Raw genomic sequence first — 16,741 nt, 5'->3', positions numbered from 1 at the left:
ACGATTGTATACGAAACCAAAACCGTGTTCACGACATTACCAACACAGCCAGTGTCATCACCATTCGTGTTGATAGTGACACTGTGACAATAAGTGTTCGTGTGTGATAGTGATGACATGTCGCTTTCTGGATTTAACTACAAAACCTCTTTAAAAATTAGTTAATTTACATTCTAAGCTAGTGGCAACAGTGTTACATCACATGTTTTCTGCGCTGCGGTGACTTATATGCGTCACAGAATGAACTGGCGAATTGGTCAGTCTAGACGCGGGCAACCATCCCATTTGCAACTGCAATCGTAGCGGAGTGGTTTGAGAAATGCCTAATATCAAACGAAATGGACCACAACACAGCGATAAAAGCAGTCCAAGATCCATGACAATTGACATTAGGTGTAAATAAATTGCTACTCTGTGAAGGTCAACTCTGCAGGTTTGATCTTAGTTCCAATTGGCAAAATTGAAAGTCTGCATAGCTTTTTTCTTCTTTTTTTAATGGAATCCGGTGAGCATTATATTTGGGGGCACTTTGTTTTCTACTATAAGTTCATAAAAACAGGGTGCATGTTAATTAAGGGGTGCATTAGAATCGGCTATGTACAGTATAGACCACTTATAACGTAACCGCTTATAGTGCAGGACCGGATATAGTGCGGTCTTTTCAGACTCCTGTTAATTTTCCCATAGCACTCCATGTATACACGTATCGCTTATAGTGCAGTTGCGGGAAACGAAATACCGGTTACAGTGCGGCTGCCTGGGAGTACGGAAGTCAGCGGAGACGGCGAACGCTCCCCTCAAACGGGCGCCCCATGGAGTGCTCGAGGAAGAAAGAGACTTTACTCTATGGCGGTGCCGGAGAAATGCCGGTCGGAAGTGCCGCCGCGTGATTTGGTTCCAATTAACGAGATTCGGCTGGAAATTGAATGCAAACATTCTAGCTGCATTCCTCGACTGTCGCATACGCGTGGCAGCTCGGTGCACATGTTTTGCATATGTGCGGGCCTTGAAAATTGTTGCTTTAGTTATAGTGCGGTACCGCTTATAGTGCGGATATTCGCGACTCCGGCGACTTACGCTATAAGTGGTCTACACTGTACTGCCAAATAAATCAGTAGGGTGTTCAGTTATATTTTTTTGCCTTTTTTCTTAATTATACCTGCTGCATAATTAGGTCAATTTCTTCTGTCCTGTCAAGGTCGAACGAATTGAAGTCAACTGTGCTTCCAGATAGGTGCTGCTGATGAATGTGACCCACAGTACCGCGAGACTTCAGTACAAAAGAAACCTTGGACAGTTTTGAACAAAGATCAGGCATTTATAAAAAAAACAATACAGTTGAACCCCACAATAACAATATTGGTGGGGAAAGTGAAAAAATTTGGGCTCACGAGAATTTTGTTGCGAAATGAGACAGCACAGACAGGGAAATGTGTTGCAAAACGAAACCTTACTGTCAAAATGAAACCCTAACCTATAGAACTGCATTACCGACAGCACAAAGTGCACCCCATGCGTCAGTCAGCGATGGCGGCACTGCCATGAAACAGTATTCTCAATTGATCGGTTTCACAGATACGATCCCTTTCAAGAGATTTCACATAACTCTTAACTGGACACGGAGCAACAGCGTTCCACGCACGCAACAGCATTCCTTTAGCACATGCTGTCGCCTGTTGACGCAGACACATCTGGTGTCGAGCGCGAAAGTGATCGTGCAATCGACCCAGAATACGGCCCCTTCGTGCAAATCTACATCTGGCGACGCTGAATTCGAATGCAATGCCTCTTGGGTAATAATCTCGGATAATTGCTCAATCACAGCTGGATGTGTGGTAGCCTGCATTGCGGCCACCATCTCAAGCGCCAAAACAAGTCCACATCGGTGGGATGTGCATTTCTTAGGTCTTGCTGTACTTTTCTCACGGAGCCTCAGATTATACACGGTACTAGGTATGCAAAAACTGTTGTCACATGTCGGTAGAGGTATGTGGCCGTGCCATTTGAAATGGGCAATCAACAAACAAGATGGCGGCCATGGCATGTTTTTGATCGCTTTCGCACATTTGATCGCTTTCGGCGCATGGTTATTTTTGTACACAAAAATGCCTGCATCCACACAAGCGTAATGTGGTGGTATTTTAGCCAATTTAAGTGCAAAGCAAAGGCAATTGAGCACTTTTTGGAGTCTGCTAGCGTTGCACGAGTAGGTAATATGCAGGGCAATGTTCCAGCAAATGTTCCAGTTCACCTCTGCGAGGTTCCAGCAAAAGAAAGGCAAAAGGCACTGACTGTGTTTCCTTGAACCGCAGTCGTAAGTTGTCTGGGTCAGCATCAGGCGAGAGGGAATCACTGCTGTCATTTGAAAGCTCGAAGCTGGCACCAGGGGCCAATTCATCCACTTCGTCATCAGGAGTCGAAGCAAGGGAGTCCAGCCCACCACCAGGCATTACCTCCTGGGCAACGCCTTTGAGCCGGGCCTCCCGTTCCCTGTCTGCCTGAATCGACTGGTAGATCAGCTGCGCTATCTCACTGTTTGTAGAGTCCCGCTCACGCCCAATCAAGAACCTACACAGCAAAAAAGGCAGTGGGCACTTAAATTATACAGCAAAACTTGAAATGATACAGCACATTTTTGGAAACAGAATCTGATTCCAGTTATGCGTACACAGGTCCTGAAATTTTGAGTGCAGTATTTAATAATCAACGGCACTCTGCACCCCGTTGCATGTAGAGTTATCCCATTAAAGAAAGCATAAGTCAAGTTGCCCTACCTACAATGTACAGTACACCCGGACCACATTCCAAACTGGTATGCAACAACAAAGCACACATCCGCTCTGAGTCAACAATTATGTTATGAAAAAAATTGGCACAAAAATCAAACAATGCAGGAGAGGGACAGAAAATATCAAGGAAAGTGATGTGTCCAATGCGTGAATTGCAGTGCTCTGGTGGTTGATACCCGAAAGAAAGGAGCAGGAAATCTTCCTCCAATAACAATGCACATGCATTCCACAGCCAACTAATAACATATTTGACAGTCACATGAGGTTTGTTTGCTTTATCCCAAGTAAGCAGTAAGTGGCCTCTTGTTCGATTAGCCCAACGCATATTTTCACATGATTTGTGCGTGTCACCATCAGAACGACAGAACTTTGATAGAGGCTGGTGGTTTTTCTATCGCGAGCCGTTGTGGTTTGGTTAGGTAAACAAAGCATTAACAAAAAAAAAAAGTGCATAACTTTGGAGTCTTCTTAACCAACAATTCCAAGGCAAGCCACTTTGCAGCCGGGCACAGTGCTACAGCTGGGCTTCTAGAACCAGCACTGTGTTGAGCTATCATAGGTTGTTTTCCACTTCATCACATTTATTGGCAAGTAATGCCATCATTAAGCACACACTGTGTCAGTCAATTGCTTTGTTTTTGTAAGAATTCTTTGACAGGTGTTGACAAGCTGTGGCCACTAGAACAAGCATGCTAGTGTTACATGCAAGTTAATGTGATAGGGGAGGGCATGGAAGGCAACAACAGCGCACCTATTCGACTTTGATTATGAAAGCTTCAAAAGATAACATATTTTAAGTGCTAAGCTAGCAGCAACAAAGTTGTGTCACCTATTTTCGGCCTCGACCGCACTAGAAAGTTTGGTCAAGGCGACAAACAGCTGCAGTATCTGTACAACAAGCAGCGTAAAAAACACAAGATCCTGGGCACAACATTCCTTGGTCTCGAAATGCATCATAAACCACTCGGATGGTTTTAACTTCTACAAAAAAATTTTGATAAGAGACTGTACATTCACACTACATTCATTCGTGCTAAGCAAGCATTCATTATAAGTGGGGCCATAATTAATGTTCTATAAAAATTATCTTCAAACATTTCCTAGGACACAATTTACACTTTTTTTGTGGTATTCCTTACATTAGACAAAAAGGTCTTCGGAGTCCCTGCAAGGTCAAGAAAGACGACTCGTAAAATGTCAGTCACAGGCTGCACATTGCTCATTCAGCATTTCCAGCGTAGAAGCAATGGCATTCGGTGCACCGATACCGCACACACGCATCTGCGAATTTTCGCGTGCTGCGTGCTTTCGCGTACCACTACTAGATAGAGAGAGTCATCTAGTAGCGGCATATAGTATCTAAAGCCATCTAATGACAGCCCTTACACAGGACCAAACCAAATGATTTGGTCCTGTGTAAGGGCCGCACCTCGTCGAAATTGTGAAAAAAAGTGCGGCCCTTACACGAGTCTGTACGGTCGGCTGCCTTAGGCCTTCAATTCAGCAACACAAGGTTCATCCCAATGCCTGTTATTGCTGTTCCCTTAATAATATAGTCGAACCTCAATGACCTCAAATTAGTGAAATCCACGATATACAGTTGCTGACTGACTTTCCGGACTTCGCGGGGACCGAAAAATGTCCGAAAAATCGAACAGTCCGAAAAACTCGTTCACCCTAAAAAAGAAATTTATTAGGCTTAGAGTGACATAAAAAGACCTTTAATAATGCCCTGCCTCATACTACGCTTGGAGGTGATCAGATTTGTTTGGATTTGCGCAAGACTGACGTCGCCTCCGTGTATACAGTCGACAAGAGCGTCACCGCGTTGGCGGAGATCGCCATTGAGATTGAAGAAATAAGCCCCGTTACTTTGCACGTGGCCTCCGCAATCAGCTCCGGCAGTGCATCATTCGCTCCAGCCTTCCCATTCGGCAGAACCTTCAATAAAGTTGATTTCATTCATTCATTCCCATTCGGCGCATAGCCCAGCGGAGAAGTGTGATCTTGCTAACTCTGTAACGGCTCACCAACGGCGAGCTGCCGGAGCTGATCGCGGAGGCTACGCTTCACACCACTCGGCTCTCACGAAGGCACAGGCGGTGGCGCCGATCAGACAAATGCGAAGCCGCACACCTCTCCGAGACGCGCACACCACGTGCAAAATAGCAACCAAACTAAAAAAAATAATAAAAACGGATTTCACTAAGTGATTATGACAATAGTGCTGACCGAATAAAAGAAAATAGTGCCGTCCCCTAGTACGTTTTGTCAGCTAAGGAAGAGCGGGTATGGCCTCCGAGATGGGAAAATGGCGCGCACTCTCGTGCGTCTCCCATTCTTGGAGGCTATTGATATAATCTCGACCGGGTGAGGTGGGTCGTCACCACAAGAATCAGGAGACGGCGATGAAGGCGGGCATCGTGATGATGAAAAATAGAAAAGATTGTATTCACTTCATTGGTACATGGTTTTGACTCTATCCGAGTCTCGAGCTGTTCTGTCTAACAAGGGGGCCCGGACGGCCTTAAATAACCCCTCGTGGTCTTGTGGTAGCCGATGTCTCCTTCGGGGAACTTGTGGAAGTGTCATTCCTCTGTCGGGTGGTCAAGTTGACGACCTCCTCTCCCTCGGGTCCTCTCCCTTGGAACTCGCCTTTTTCGTCTGCTCAGGTCGTAGAGGTGCGACGCTTTCTCGTGGATGAAGGGGATTATCTCGTCACGGGAAAGACGCTCAGGCTTGTTTCCCACATTTAAGAGGTACAGTTTCCAGGAAGATCATAACCGCCTCTTGGGGATGAAGATAATTGCCCCGACACGGGAACATGCGCGGGTTTGGTTTCCCACAACTGCGATGCAGAGTTCCAAGCCGATCATAACACTACACAGCGGGCCACTGGAAGCCAAGTCTGGGCAAGCCAGCGGAAAATCCAACATGGCGGCCTCCAAGAACAGGTAGCGTGGCGCGTAACGAGCGATTTAGTCCGGAAAATCGAACTTGGTAGCCTAAATTTGTCCAAAAAATCGGTCGCGAAAATGCATTAGCTCTATGGGAACCCTGACGGTGCATTTATGACGTCCAGAATATCCAACAAGTCCCAATTTTCGGAGTCCAAAAAATGGGTCGGCGACTGTAACAAACTTGTTCCAGTTCCAGAGTTCAAAACAGATTTTTAAAACAGGTAAGGCCAGTGGCCTAGGAAGCTAGTACACAGTTGAAAAGAAGAAAAAAAAGAAAAATAGAGCAGCAGCGTTTTAAATGTTTTTAGATGAATAGTGAATAAATGTTAACAAAAACTTACCGAACAAGACCAGATGTGTTTCGCAAAACTGAAGCGGCATAGGCTTGTGTGACACCGACCAGAGATTTTCCGTCCACTTCTATAATTTGGTCATTGACACGAATTCTAGAAGAAAAGTAACAATTCTGTGTAAAAACGCAGAATATGTTACACACACACGCACACCATGGAGTTAAATCATAAGTCTAGGCCCACTTTCGAGATAACTGGCCCTAAAGTGTGCTTCAAAGTAGACTGGCATTCCAGTTAACAGTTTCTCGAAGGCGTGCGTCAAGCAGTTTGTGATAATCTTAACTGTAATGCCAACACATTTTCTTTTAGCAGATTTAGGGGACAGATATCTCAAAAATGGTGCTCACCTTAAGATTTCTGCTAAGCAGACATGACTTCACAACTTCTAGGCTTAATTTCATGATTGAAACATATACATTGTTTCACGGCCGAAACGTTAAAAGGGCCCGAACTACCCCTCGGGCTTGGTGAAATAGCATAGTCCGCGGGTAGCATACGCTGCTGTGAACATCTCAGCCAAGTTTCGCTGTAGTACGCGGTGCATGGAGCTCCCAAGCAGAACGCAAAGTCACCTTTCTCTCAAACGCCCTCGTTTCAACAGCGGCCATGATCCTCACTCTCTTCCGTGTGCTTTATTACGTAATAAAGCACATTCCAATATGTGGCTGCTATTGGTCGCTGCGGTCGGTTACACTGCGGCCGCCGCAGGGTGCCACCACGAGTCCACTGGCTAAGCGTTCTGCGGCTCGCCGAGGACAACCGCGTTTGGCTTATGTTTAGCGCATCGTAGGCACCAAAATCGGAAGTCGTGGCATCTACATTAACATCCAAAATGAAATTTTAACTGCGTGCCACGGTGACGTTTTGAAGGCAGAGCATTGTGGCCCCACCCCACTCCGCCATAGCCTTCACAGTGCAAGGCATTGAAGAAGGAAGGGGGAGCACAGCGGAGGCAGTGTTCGATTGCCAATAACTCCGCTTCTGCTGAACGCATTGAAGTACTTTTTACGGCAAAGTATTTCTGAAATAGCCTATTTTCACCTCAATATCTTCCTCCACTTTGATAAAAAGTGGTTCAGAGCCCCTTTAATACATTTTTTTTTCTCTTTTGTGGTTGGAGTCGCATTTTTATTCAATGATTCTTCCCGACCAGACGGGTGTCCGCTGAAGCCTTGATTTCATATGCTCTAAAGTTAATAATTAGAAAGTTAATAAGTGAACCTTTTTAATTATCCACCTGGACACTGAAATTTCTAGCGCAAGAAACATCTATCACTTCCGGTAATCCACAAGAACCGGCAGAAATGTGCTATATGCTGCATGCAATTTTCTTTTTATAGCTTGAACTAAAATAAAATACACAGTATGGTATGTGGTTGAAATTTACTGTACTGTTTAAAAAATTTTTAAATATAATAGCACCACACACTACATTAGCGAAGCAAACATTGTGAACACAGCAAAGAAAACTGCAATAGAGGTGAGAAATCTAATGCAGCTTTAACCTTGATTCTGCAAATTATTACAAAGGCGTAAATCTCCCCTCAGGCTGACACAGCAAATGCCCCTCTAGGCAGCAACAATGCTTTCTGCAGTATATTAACAACGTTTTACTAACAAAAGAAACTGCTGGAAAAGCAGTGCATCCCTGCTTATATTGGCTTATAGTATGTAAGCTATAAAAAAAAAATCCACAGTAAATCCTGCACTCAATTGCAGCATTAATTAATTGCCCTTGATAGCAATGACGTCATTGCAGGTATCCAGCCCTTACATGGGAGGGTAAATCAGACGCTTGAGTTTTCCCTGAAATGACGTCGGGACAGCATGGCCGATACAAGCACTCGTGTCTCATTTTCAAAGCTCTTAACCCAAATACTATACGGTATCTTTGCGCTGTATAACCCGCACCAAAATTTTTATAAGTTAACAGTAAAGCCAATGTGCATGTTATATTCAAAGTTCGCATTGAGATGTGGTTTCACGGCAGCACGGCCCGTGCTGCTGCGAAACCACATCTCAAGGCTAAGTTTTTCGCCATCCTAAATTTCATTACCTCCTAGGAACCCCAACCCCGTGTGTTGAAGCTGGTACACTCTAGCTGAAGCTACCTTCTCCCTTTTTCATCATGGTCACCATGGAAAAAGGAATTAAAGGTCATTTTCTTTCTCCATGATGGTCACCCTTTCTCCTGTTTTTGGGTCGCCATTTTGCATTTTGGCTGTGTTAGTAGTTAGAAATAGCGCCCGCGGCGCAGGTGAACCAGACCTCGGATCATGATGAGCACTCAACGGTAGCCCTTTACTGTGTTGCAGAAGATGAAGATTATATGTCACTGAAGAGATGGGGAAAAGAGCTGCTGGCCGAAGACACGATGTGGACGAGTCGTGCATCCGCAAATGGGAGAACTATTTTTACAAATACTTGAGCATTGTTATATGCAGTTATTTCCACAAATTGTACCACGCGCATTTTTTCTCTTTTTCCTTTCTTTACCAGGTGCTGCAATTGGGGGTACTGGTTATATGCGGAGGTACAGCTGAAAGAAGAAACTAAGGCTAATTCTCTAGTAGAAAATTTGTAGTAAGGCCAAAAGTTTATTTGAAATAATCTGAAAACTTCAGCTTTTTAACAGTGGGTACTTTAAGTGGGCAGTAGAAAGCCACCACATGCATGGACTATTTTTCTAGGAAGGTACTGCAATAATTGTAGTAACACTGAACGTTTGGCTATGAATACTTGAAGAAACCATATATTGAATTGCTGAACTAAAAATTTTGAATTGAAATGGTAGCAGTACCCATCAGTGAATTTGCACAGTTCATCCCCAGCAGTGGCCACAGCCCTAAAACCCACGCCAAGGCTAGCCCAACTCCTCTTTATACCCCCCTACCCCTTCCCAGCTTCTCGTTTCATCATGGTGATAGGCAAAATGGAAACAAATAAGAAAAAAAGTAAAGATTGCTCAGGTGGCAGGGGCCCATGTGTGACCCTGACCTGGCTAAGCTCATTGCATCGGAGCACATTTAGGTCCTCAGCTGCAAGCCAATCCTCGTCCGAGCACTCTGATAAATTTGCTTTCATGAATCCTTTGCAGTTCAAACTAAATTCCTGAAGAAAAAGAATATGCCTTTCTGGATATTCCGGTTAAACAGAAAACGCTGATCCCTAATCATAACAAAACTCAGTATTTTCTAATTGTTAATCAATCCACCCAATTTGCAATTTCTGCTGAGTGTAGCATGAACACATCAATCTGAGCAGCGAACAAAAAAAATTGAGGCAAAACTTTTATACCTGTTGTCCTTATAGGCAGCTCCATTCTCTGTAATAGTTTTGACAAAAATTCCCAGTTTTTCTAACCCAGCATCGGCACCAACTCCCATGCCAATAATGCTGAGGCCCAGCCCCTCTGGCCCTGCATAGAGAGGAAAGAAGGCAAAGATTCTCACACAGATGGCCCACAGGAAGCTTGCAAACATGTACAGAAGTCATCAAATGTGACACAAACATGTCTGCAGGTTCTAATTCTTCCCTTACCACCAAACCTGGATCTTAAAACATAGGTTGCTTCTTCCCACTTGGCACAGTTAAGCTACACACAAGCGCTCAAATTAACTTGTCTGTTTAGCAAAGAGGAATGCACATCCGCACACTAAAAGAAGAAGCTAACTTCCACTAGAGAGTGAATGCATAAATTATTTTCTATATAGTTATGTTAAACACTGAACATGGAGCAAGCGCTTCCCAGATCAACATGTAACTACATGTTGCTTCTCTAAGTGCATCCTAAGTGTTTAAACACTAAAGATGTGCTGTCCTTGGCAATTACCGAATTTGCTGCAGCAAGCTCCTGGGTAACAAGAACTTAGCAAGAAACACGTGTAATGGCAGGTCAGAATGAAGACCCAAACACACAAAGAACAATGCTTATGAGCTGTGATGTTTGTGCATTTTGATGTGACATAACCAAGCATTGGGTATGCTCTGGCCTCAAAACAAAGCCACAGCAATCACATCCCTTCTATGTGTTTGTGAACAAATCGCACTGGTGCCATCGCTCACAAATGCATAAAGGAAAAAATACCTTCCAGCATGTTTTCTCCTATGCAAATTTCCTTTCGACATGAAAGTACCTCTTCACATTTGTACGTATGTGCCTTCACAAGGCATAGAACAAACAATGCATTTGTAAGCAGCAGCTGAGTTAGCACTCCTGTGTACAAAAAAGGGAAACTTTCACCCCTCATTTTAAACTTCGCTTCTGGCTCCAACCAGGAAAGCCCGTAATGTCACATACAGCCATGTCGGGGGGGAAAAAAAAAAAACAGACAATGAAGCTAGAGCAAGCATAGGGGTAATTAATTATGTTTAACTGAAATATAGAAAAAAAATTCGTTACACATTAATTTCCCTCATCGTTTCCCTGACTTCATTTTTTTTTAATGGCTGTAAACAAAAAAGCAAGCCCCCTCGAAACCCTTTATTCTTCTCGTTCCCTGCTGTCGTATTTCTCAGGATACTACTTAGAAAGAGCTCTACAAACAGCTACAGTAGTAGTGTCAGGTAGTGCACAAACAGTTAAAGAAGAGAAGAGGCAGTGGCACAAGGAAATGGGGTGCTCAGAGGGTGTGGAATGATATTGCCACTGAGATGCAAAAAAGTGCAGTAATGGGAAAGTGGACATTTTATCCCTTTACCCTTTCTTCTCCACTAGGACTAAACACTTGTTAGACCACCATGAAGGTGGGAGAGTTCTCTTACTTTTTCACACGGGTGTACAGGTGCAGGCAAAACTGACCTCTTCTCATGTTTCCATCATCTACAGTACCTGAGCTTCTCATCATGTCATTGCTCGCGTAACAATGTGAACAATCTAGTAACCATACTTGAGCTAGGGATCCAGATGCATTTTTATGTAATTTTCAGCACACACAACTTCTTTGAATGTAGTATTCTATTCTATTGTTGCTCCCTTTATGTAGAGTCAAATTCTTCCACAAAAGGCAAAAAAAAAAAAAAAGCAGTAGCAATAGGTGGCATGCCAATGTAATTTGATCCAAGAGGGGGAGGTGTCTTTTCCCACTGGCAGCATTAGCAGTGTTGCCTATGCAATGCTGTTGGTGGAAAATTACATAACTGCAATCTGGAGAGCCAAATCAGTATTACTAGTCCTGTAGAAAAACCGTAACAAGGCTACTACATTACAATTGTTAGTCTTTTTAAAGCCACCTAATGAAAAACATGCTCTGAAGAACTTGTGTTAAAAGCACTACAGGCTGCTCGTGGAAGAAAAACATATGCACACTGAAGGGCAGAAGAAGTGCCACAGCGCTGCTTTTCTTGCTGTCCTCAGTTTCGTACAAAGCTGTTCTGATTGTATTTGATAATGCAAAATTCGCACAGGCAAAATACCCTTACAAATGTCCTGAAAGGACAAAATTTTGCTGATGTTCCTAACTAGCCCAATGTAACAACTTTACTGCAAAATATCATAGAATGCTATTGTAATGAGCTTGCTCGGAGTTTTCCCCCTACTAAAAGCTTTATTATATGAGAAGTCATACCGAACATCACTTTAGCAAAAGCGACTACAAATGCAGAAAACAATTTTGTGCAACAACAATGCCTAACCGTGAGCCCAAGGAGTCGAAGCTCAATGCGCTTAGTTGCGAATTCCGAAACATCGAGTGCTGAAAGGCTTAACTGCGTGTCCGATCGAGGATTCCATGCACGAAGCTTGGTCGCGAAGTCCGCGTCGCCAACGCTCGGAATGCTTAGCCACGGGTCTGTCCACAAACGGAGGGCTCGGCCATGCTACTGCGATGTCCGTGCAGCATCCAAGGCAAAGGTGGCGCTTTGGCGCACTTGGCCCAAGTTGCACTTCGGTGGGCGCATCAAGGCGCAGACAAGTAGAATTGTAGCAAAATTGTAGAATTGTAACACACGGCACGCACAAAGCTACAAGCCACCGACGCACCTACACTGCCTAGACTCTGCCCCTAAATGCAGATCGCTTTTAAGATACGGCCCGTGCTGGTCGCGCGCGGCGGAACAGTAAGCAGTTGATGCCAGAGTTCAATGCCACTTTCGCTTTCAAGATACGGCATCGGAGTAACCCCCCCCCCCCCTCACCCCATGCCTCACGGGCGACAGAAGAAGCGCGCTTCCGAAGCCCCGCCTTTCTGCTTCGCGCGTACAAGATTGAACCGCAATCGTCGACTGACCCTCGCAAGCCTTCACTCGCACATACACAGCATACGGCGCGCGGCGACGACGTAATCGCTCATGGACTTTTTACTGAACAGTTATGCGCAAAAAAAAAAATTTTAGGGCCCCAAAACATCATAGACACCAGCTTTAGGTAGCAAACACGGATCTCTAAGGCCATGCTTTTGCTAGTGGAAACTGAAAATACATCATACCGTATTTACTCGAATCTAGGCCGACTCCGATTCTAAGCCGACCCCCCAAAAGTTCGAAGTCCGAAAAAAAAAAAACTTACCTCGAATGTAGGCCGAACGAAAAAGCGAGGACAGCATTCGCAAAATGAAACAGCATTTATTAAATTTGAACATGCCGAGCTCATTCTGTCACCATCGCTGCTAGCCTCGTCGCTATCTTCCTTACTGCTGACATCTTCAAGCATTGCGCTATATTCAGTACCATCCAGCGCATTAGAGATGCTGCATTTTTGGAAGGAGCGCACGTTGCGGCGCACGCAAAAACCATCTCCCGTGGCCCCCTCCAACGACAGACCGATGCCGAAGTTCCGCCCGGTTTGAACGTTTGACGATGCCTCTACGGCTAGCACAACTACCGTATTTACTCGATTCTCACGCTTCCTCGATTGTAACGCGCACCCGTTTTCCGTGAGGAAAAATTTGGAAAAATAGATTTCCTCCCGATGCACTGATGTTGCGATGAATAAAAAAAGTCGCAGTTTCGCCCGAAAGGCGATGCATCGAATGCGGTAGCAAATTAGTAGACCGCTATTAACAAGCACGGTGTCACACGCGCTCAAGCAAACATGAACACACCTCGCTCGTTGACCGCGGAAACGAACTGTCAAAACGCTGGAGACGAAGCGCGCCTTCGTGCTAGCATGCCTCTCGCTTCAACGCGGCGAAAACACGGCGTGCGGCGGACTTTACCAGTCGCAGATTGCTTTCAAGATAGGGCCAAGCCTGATCGTATCGCCGGAGTGGATCGTCGCAGATTACGTCCTGCTTCGGTCCACTGAAACCGTTCCGCATTGCTTTGCTGGCGAAAATCCTCTCCTTCTGTTTGCGCCAGTCCCGCTCGCAAGTTTCGAATTCTCCGAACGCCCGTGATGCGGCCCGATTTCCGTCCGTCTCCGCACAGATGATCACTTTCCTTTTAAATGCGGCATCATGATGAACTCGGTACTTCATGCTGATAGATAGAGCAGACGCTGAGAACGTGAAGACAGACGGTAGACTATTGCCTAAACACGTGTACTGCAGCACACGGAGGAAGCTTCCGCATGCTACGGTAGCTAGGCACGACGCGCGTGCGAGTCGGCCATTTTGAAATGCCGACGCAGATTTAGGGTAGTGTTGAAAGTGCGCGTTAGATTCGAGTAAATACAGTATTCATTTAGAAAGCGGCACTATAGTGGCATTGCCCATTTGGTGCCATTACGATAACGCCACACCGCGCACCGATGCTGCACCATACCGATACGACGCAGGTCAAAATGGCGACGTCGCTCGTGTACTTCAGCTGGCTACTGGCGCGGCTAGTAGCGGCTGCGATACTGACTTTTCTAGATGGCGCTAACTATGCACCATATTTATCAGTTTCGGTTAAAAACTGGCGCGTTTTTTAAAATCCTCGAATCTAAGCCGACCCTAGAGTTTCGTATGTGATTATTTGAAAAAAACTATCGGCCTAGATTCGAATAAATACGGTAGGTGTTGCCCCCGGCACTTTGGGCAGCCAATCCCATCGTCAAGCCACCAAGCCAAGTGACATGAAAAGTCAACATGGCCGCTCAGGCCGGCGCGGGGCGGCAGTTCGCAACGCATGATGCGGGAACGGTCTCACAATTACGATGCAACTCCTTTGAGCAGCTCCTCCGGTGATGATGAAGACAGCTCGGAAGCGAACATCGCGAGTGCTCACCAAGTGGATCCTGCTTGATGTGGACAATCCTCCTGTGAAGCCTCATCGCTTTCCCTTCTTGGCCATTCCAGGCAAGACTTTCAACTTGTCATCGCCAGATGACCTTATGGAATATATTCAGCAGTTTCTGGACGATGAACTCATATCACTAGTGGTAGACGAAACCAATCGCAAAGCGGTTGAAACATTGAAACGCTCTCCTCAGAGTGAACACTCCCGCCTCAAAAAATGGGTGCCGGTTACAAAGGAAGAGATGTGGGTATTCCTTGCACTCCTGCTACTGCAGGGAATAGTTCACAAGCGTCGACAGCAGTGGTACTGGTACAAGAACAAGTTGTTGTCTACACCTGTTTTTGGAGAGGTTATGTCCTGCCACCGGTTTCTGCTAATTATGCGAATGTTGCACTTTGTGGACAATGTCAGCATCACCGATCTTAGTAGCCATCCACAGCCGAAGCTGTGCAAGATATGGCCATTTGTGGAGCGATTGTTGAAGAACTACCGCTCGGCATATATACCAGAAAGAGACACATCAATAGACGAAAGTCTAATGCTCTTCAAAGGAAGACTTGGATGGATGCAATACATCCCGCTCAAAAGAGCAAGATTTGGCTTGAAATTTTTCTTGCTTTGTGAGGCATCTTTGGGATATGTGTGGGATGTCTTGATCTATACAGGAAAAGGCACAAATCTAGGCATGCCAGCAAATCTTCAACCTTGTTCACCAATGGGTACCAAAGTTGTTATGAAGCTCATCGAGCCTTTGCTAGGCAAGGGGTACTGCCTGACGATAGACAACTTCTATACTTCGCCAGAACTCGTCGACCTCCTCATCCAGCACCGCACGGATGTGTATGGCACCGTGAGACCAAAGAGAAAAGACATGCCTCCAGATTTCCAGACGAAGAAGCTGAAGAAGGGAGAGGTGCAAGCCTACCAGCGCGGTAAATGTATTGCTCTCCAATGGCGAGACAAAAAAGTAGTCTCCGTCATGACCACAGTGCACACTGCAAGCATGGAGACTTTCAAAGATTCGAAAGGGTGAGACGTCACAAAGCCCAGCATCGTGCGTGATTATAATCACACGATGGGCGGTGTGGACAAGGCTGATCAGATGCTGTCCGACTACCCTGTCCCTAGAAAACGGAAGAAGATCTACTACAAGAAGATCTTTCGACACTTGAGCGATGAAGCGACTCTTTTGTCTTGTACCAAAAAGACGGAGAGAAGATGAGCCACCTTGACTACCGCCTCGCCCTAATTGAGGCGATCCTGACTAGGTACCTTGATCCTTCAAAAAAGACAAAGCGCGGCCGACAGTCTGATGTGCTTGACGCGGTGCGTCTCAAGGAACGGCACTTTGCTTCTTACATCCCGCCAAGCAAAACCAAAGCAGCACCAACAAGAAAATGCTTCATTTGCTGTCGGAAGCGAGGAGAAAACGGGAAAAAGTTGAGAAAAGAAACTCGCTTTTGGTGCAGGAGCTGCAACAAGCCGCTTTGCGTTATTCCATGTTTCGAAATTTTCCACACAGTCCCGAAGCTTCCCGAGTGAAATAGCCCAAGGGTACTTAGCCTACACAAGGGAACAAAGATGTGACGTCTGCAACTGTTTTTTATAAGGTTTTTATTTATATTAGCAGCAGGTAGCTGGTCTCCTATGTATTGTTCCGAAATAAACTTTATTGTGTTGATTTGACTAAGTATGTGGTGCAATATTTTTTCAACATCGGCTAGCTACTCTTTAGTACAATCAGATTCGAAATCAGCAATAAAAAAAATAGGCACTTTTGGTTCGGAAATTGTCAAAAAAATAGAGCACATAAGGGGTTAAAATCCGGGAGGCTGGTCATATAAGTTCAACCATGATTGTCCTCGACCCCTAGTGCCCCCCCCCCCCCCCAAAGCAGTATCCTATCTTTTTCATTGCAATGCTTCAATAAGTGTCCTCATTTCAGTCATTTTGCGCATGATAATGATACATCTTGCACAAAGATGTGAGTTAATGAATGGCACCAAACAAACCAACACCCAAGAAATTCACACTAAACTGCAAGTAAATAACGACTCCATACACTATTAATGAATACCCTGTGGAAATACAATGAACAATAAGGTTTTTACCAAAACACAAACACCAGCACTACCACATTTGAAGTGGTTGAAATAGGCGTAAATCAAGAGGAATAGATGCTTATAAATACCTTTTACAAGTTCAACAGGAAACACATCCATCTTTTCGATTCTCTTTTCAAGCTCATATTCTGCCGACGCCGATACTGGATCCACTTCATCGTTTCGTCTATCATACTCGTCAACTGAATGCGTGCTGAAAACCTAGACATAAGATGTGAAAAATAAATGAAAAGAAGTTAACAAATAAAAATGACAATAATAAGATGTGAAAACATTTAGTTATAGTGCGCAATCATAATACCACAAGCGTTTTAAACACATTGTACATTTTCATAGAACTTTGCCGCTCTGGAAAT

General features: G+C 44.9%; 2 protein-coding genes across 6 annotated transcripts in view; one reads left to right on the top strand and one right to left on the bottom strand.

Annotated features, from left to right (window-relative positions):
* Positions 1-16,741, bottom strand: part of LOC119462195 (uncharacterized) — a 125,907-nt gene that overhangs the window by 58,524 nt on the left and 50,642 nt on the right. For all 5 annotated transcript variants that reach the window (XM_049667476.1, XM_037723544.2, XM_037723558.2 and 2 more), the window contains 4 exons: positions 16,454-16,586; positions 9,400-9,520; positions 6,091-6,195; positions 2,293-2,568 (listed from right to left, as the gene is read on the bottom strand). In XM_049667476.1, coding sequence (XP_049523433.1) covers positions 2,293-2,568; positions 6,091-6,195; positions 9,400-9,520; positions 16,454-16,586 — 635 coding nt within the window. The remainder of the gene's footprint in view (positions 1-2,292; positions 2,569-6,090; positions 6,196-9,399; positions 9,521-16,453; positions 16,587-16,741) is intronic.
* On the top strand, positions 15,329-15,955 carry LOC125945564 (piggyBac transposable element-derived protein 4-like). Its single transcript, XM_049667551.1, is given in 2 exon segments — positions 15,329-15,446; positions 15,449-15,955. Coding segments are annotated over 2 exon segments (465 nt in total). The 5' UTR covers positions 15,329-15,337; the 3' UTR covers positions 15,805-15,955.

This window comes from Dermacentor silvarum, chromosome 1, assembly GCF_013339745.2.
Source record: "Dermacentor silvarum isolate Dsil-2018 chromosome 1, BIME_Dsil_1.4, whole genome shotgun sequence".
Taxonomy (NCBI): domain Eukaryota; kingdom Metazoa; phylum Arthropoda; class Arachnida; order Ixodida; family Ixodidae; genus Dermacentor; species Dermacentor silvarum.
This window is presented reverse-complemented; position numbering and strand designations above follow the sequence as displayed.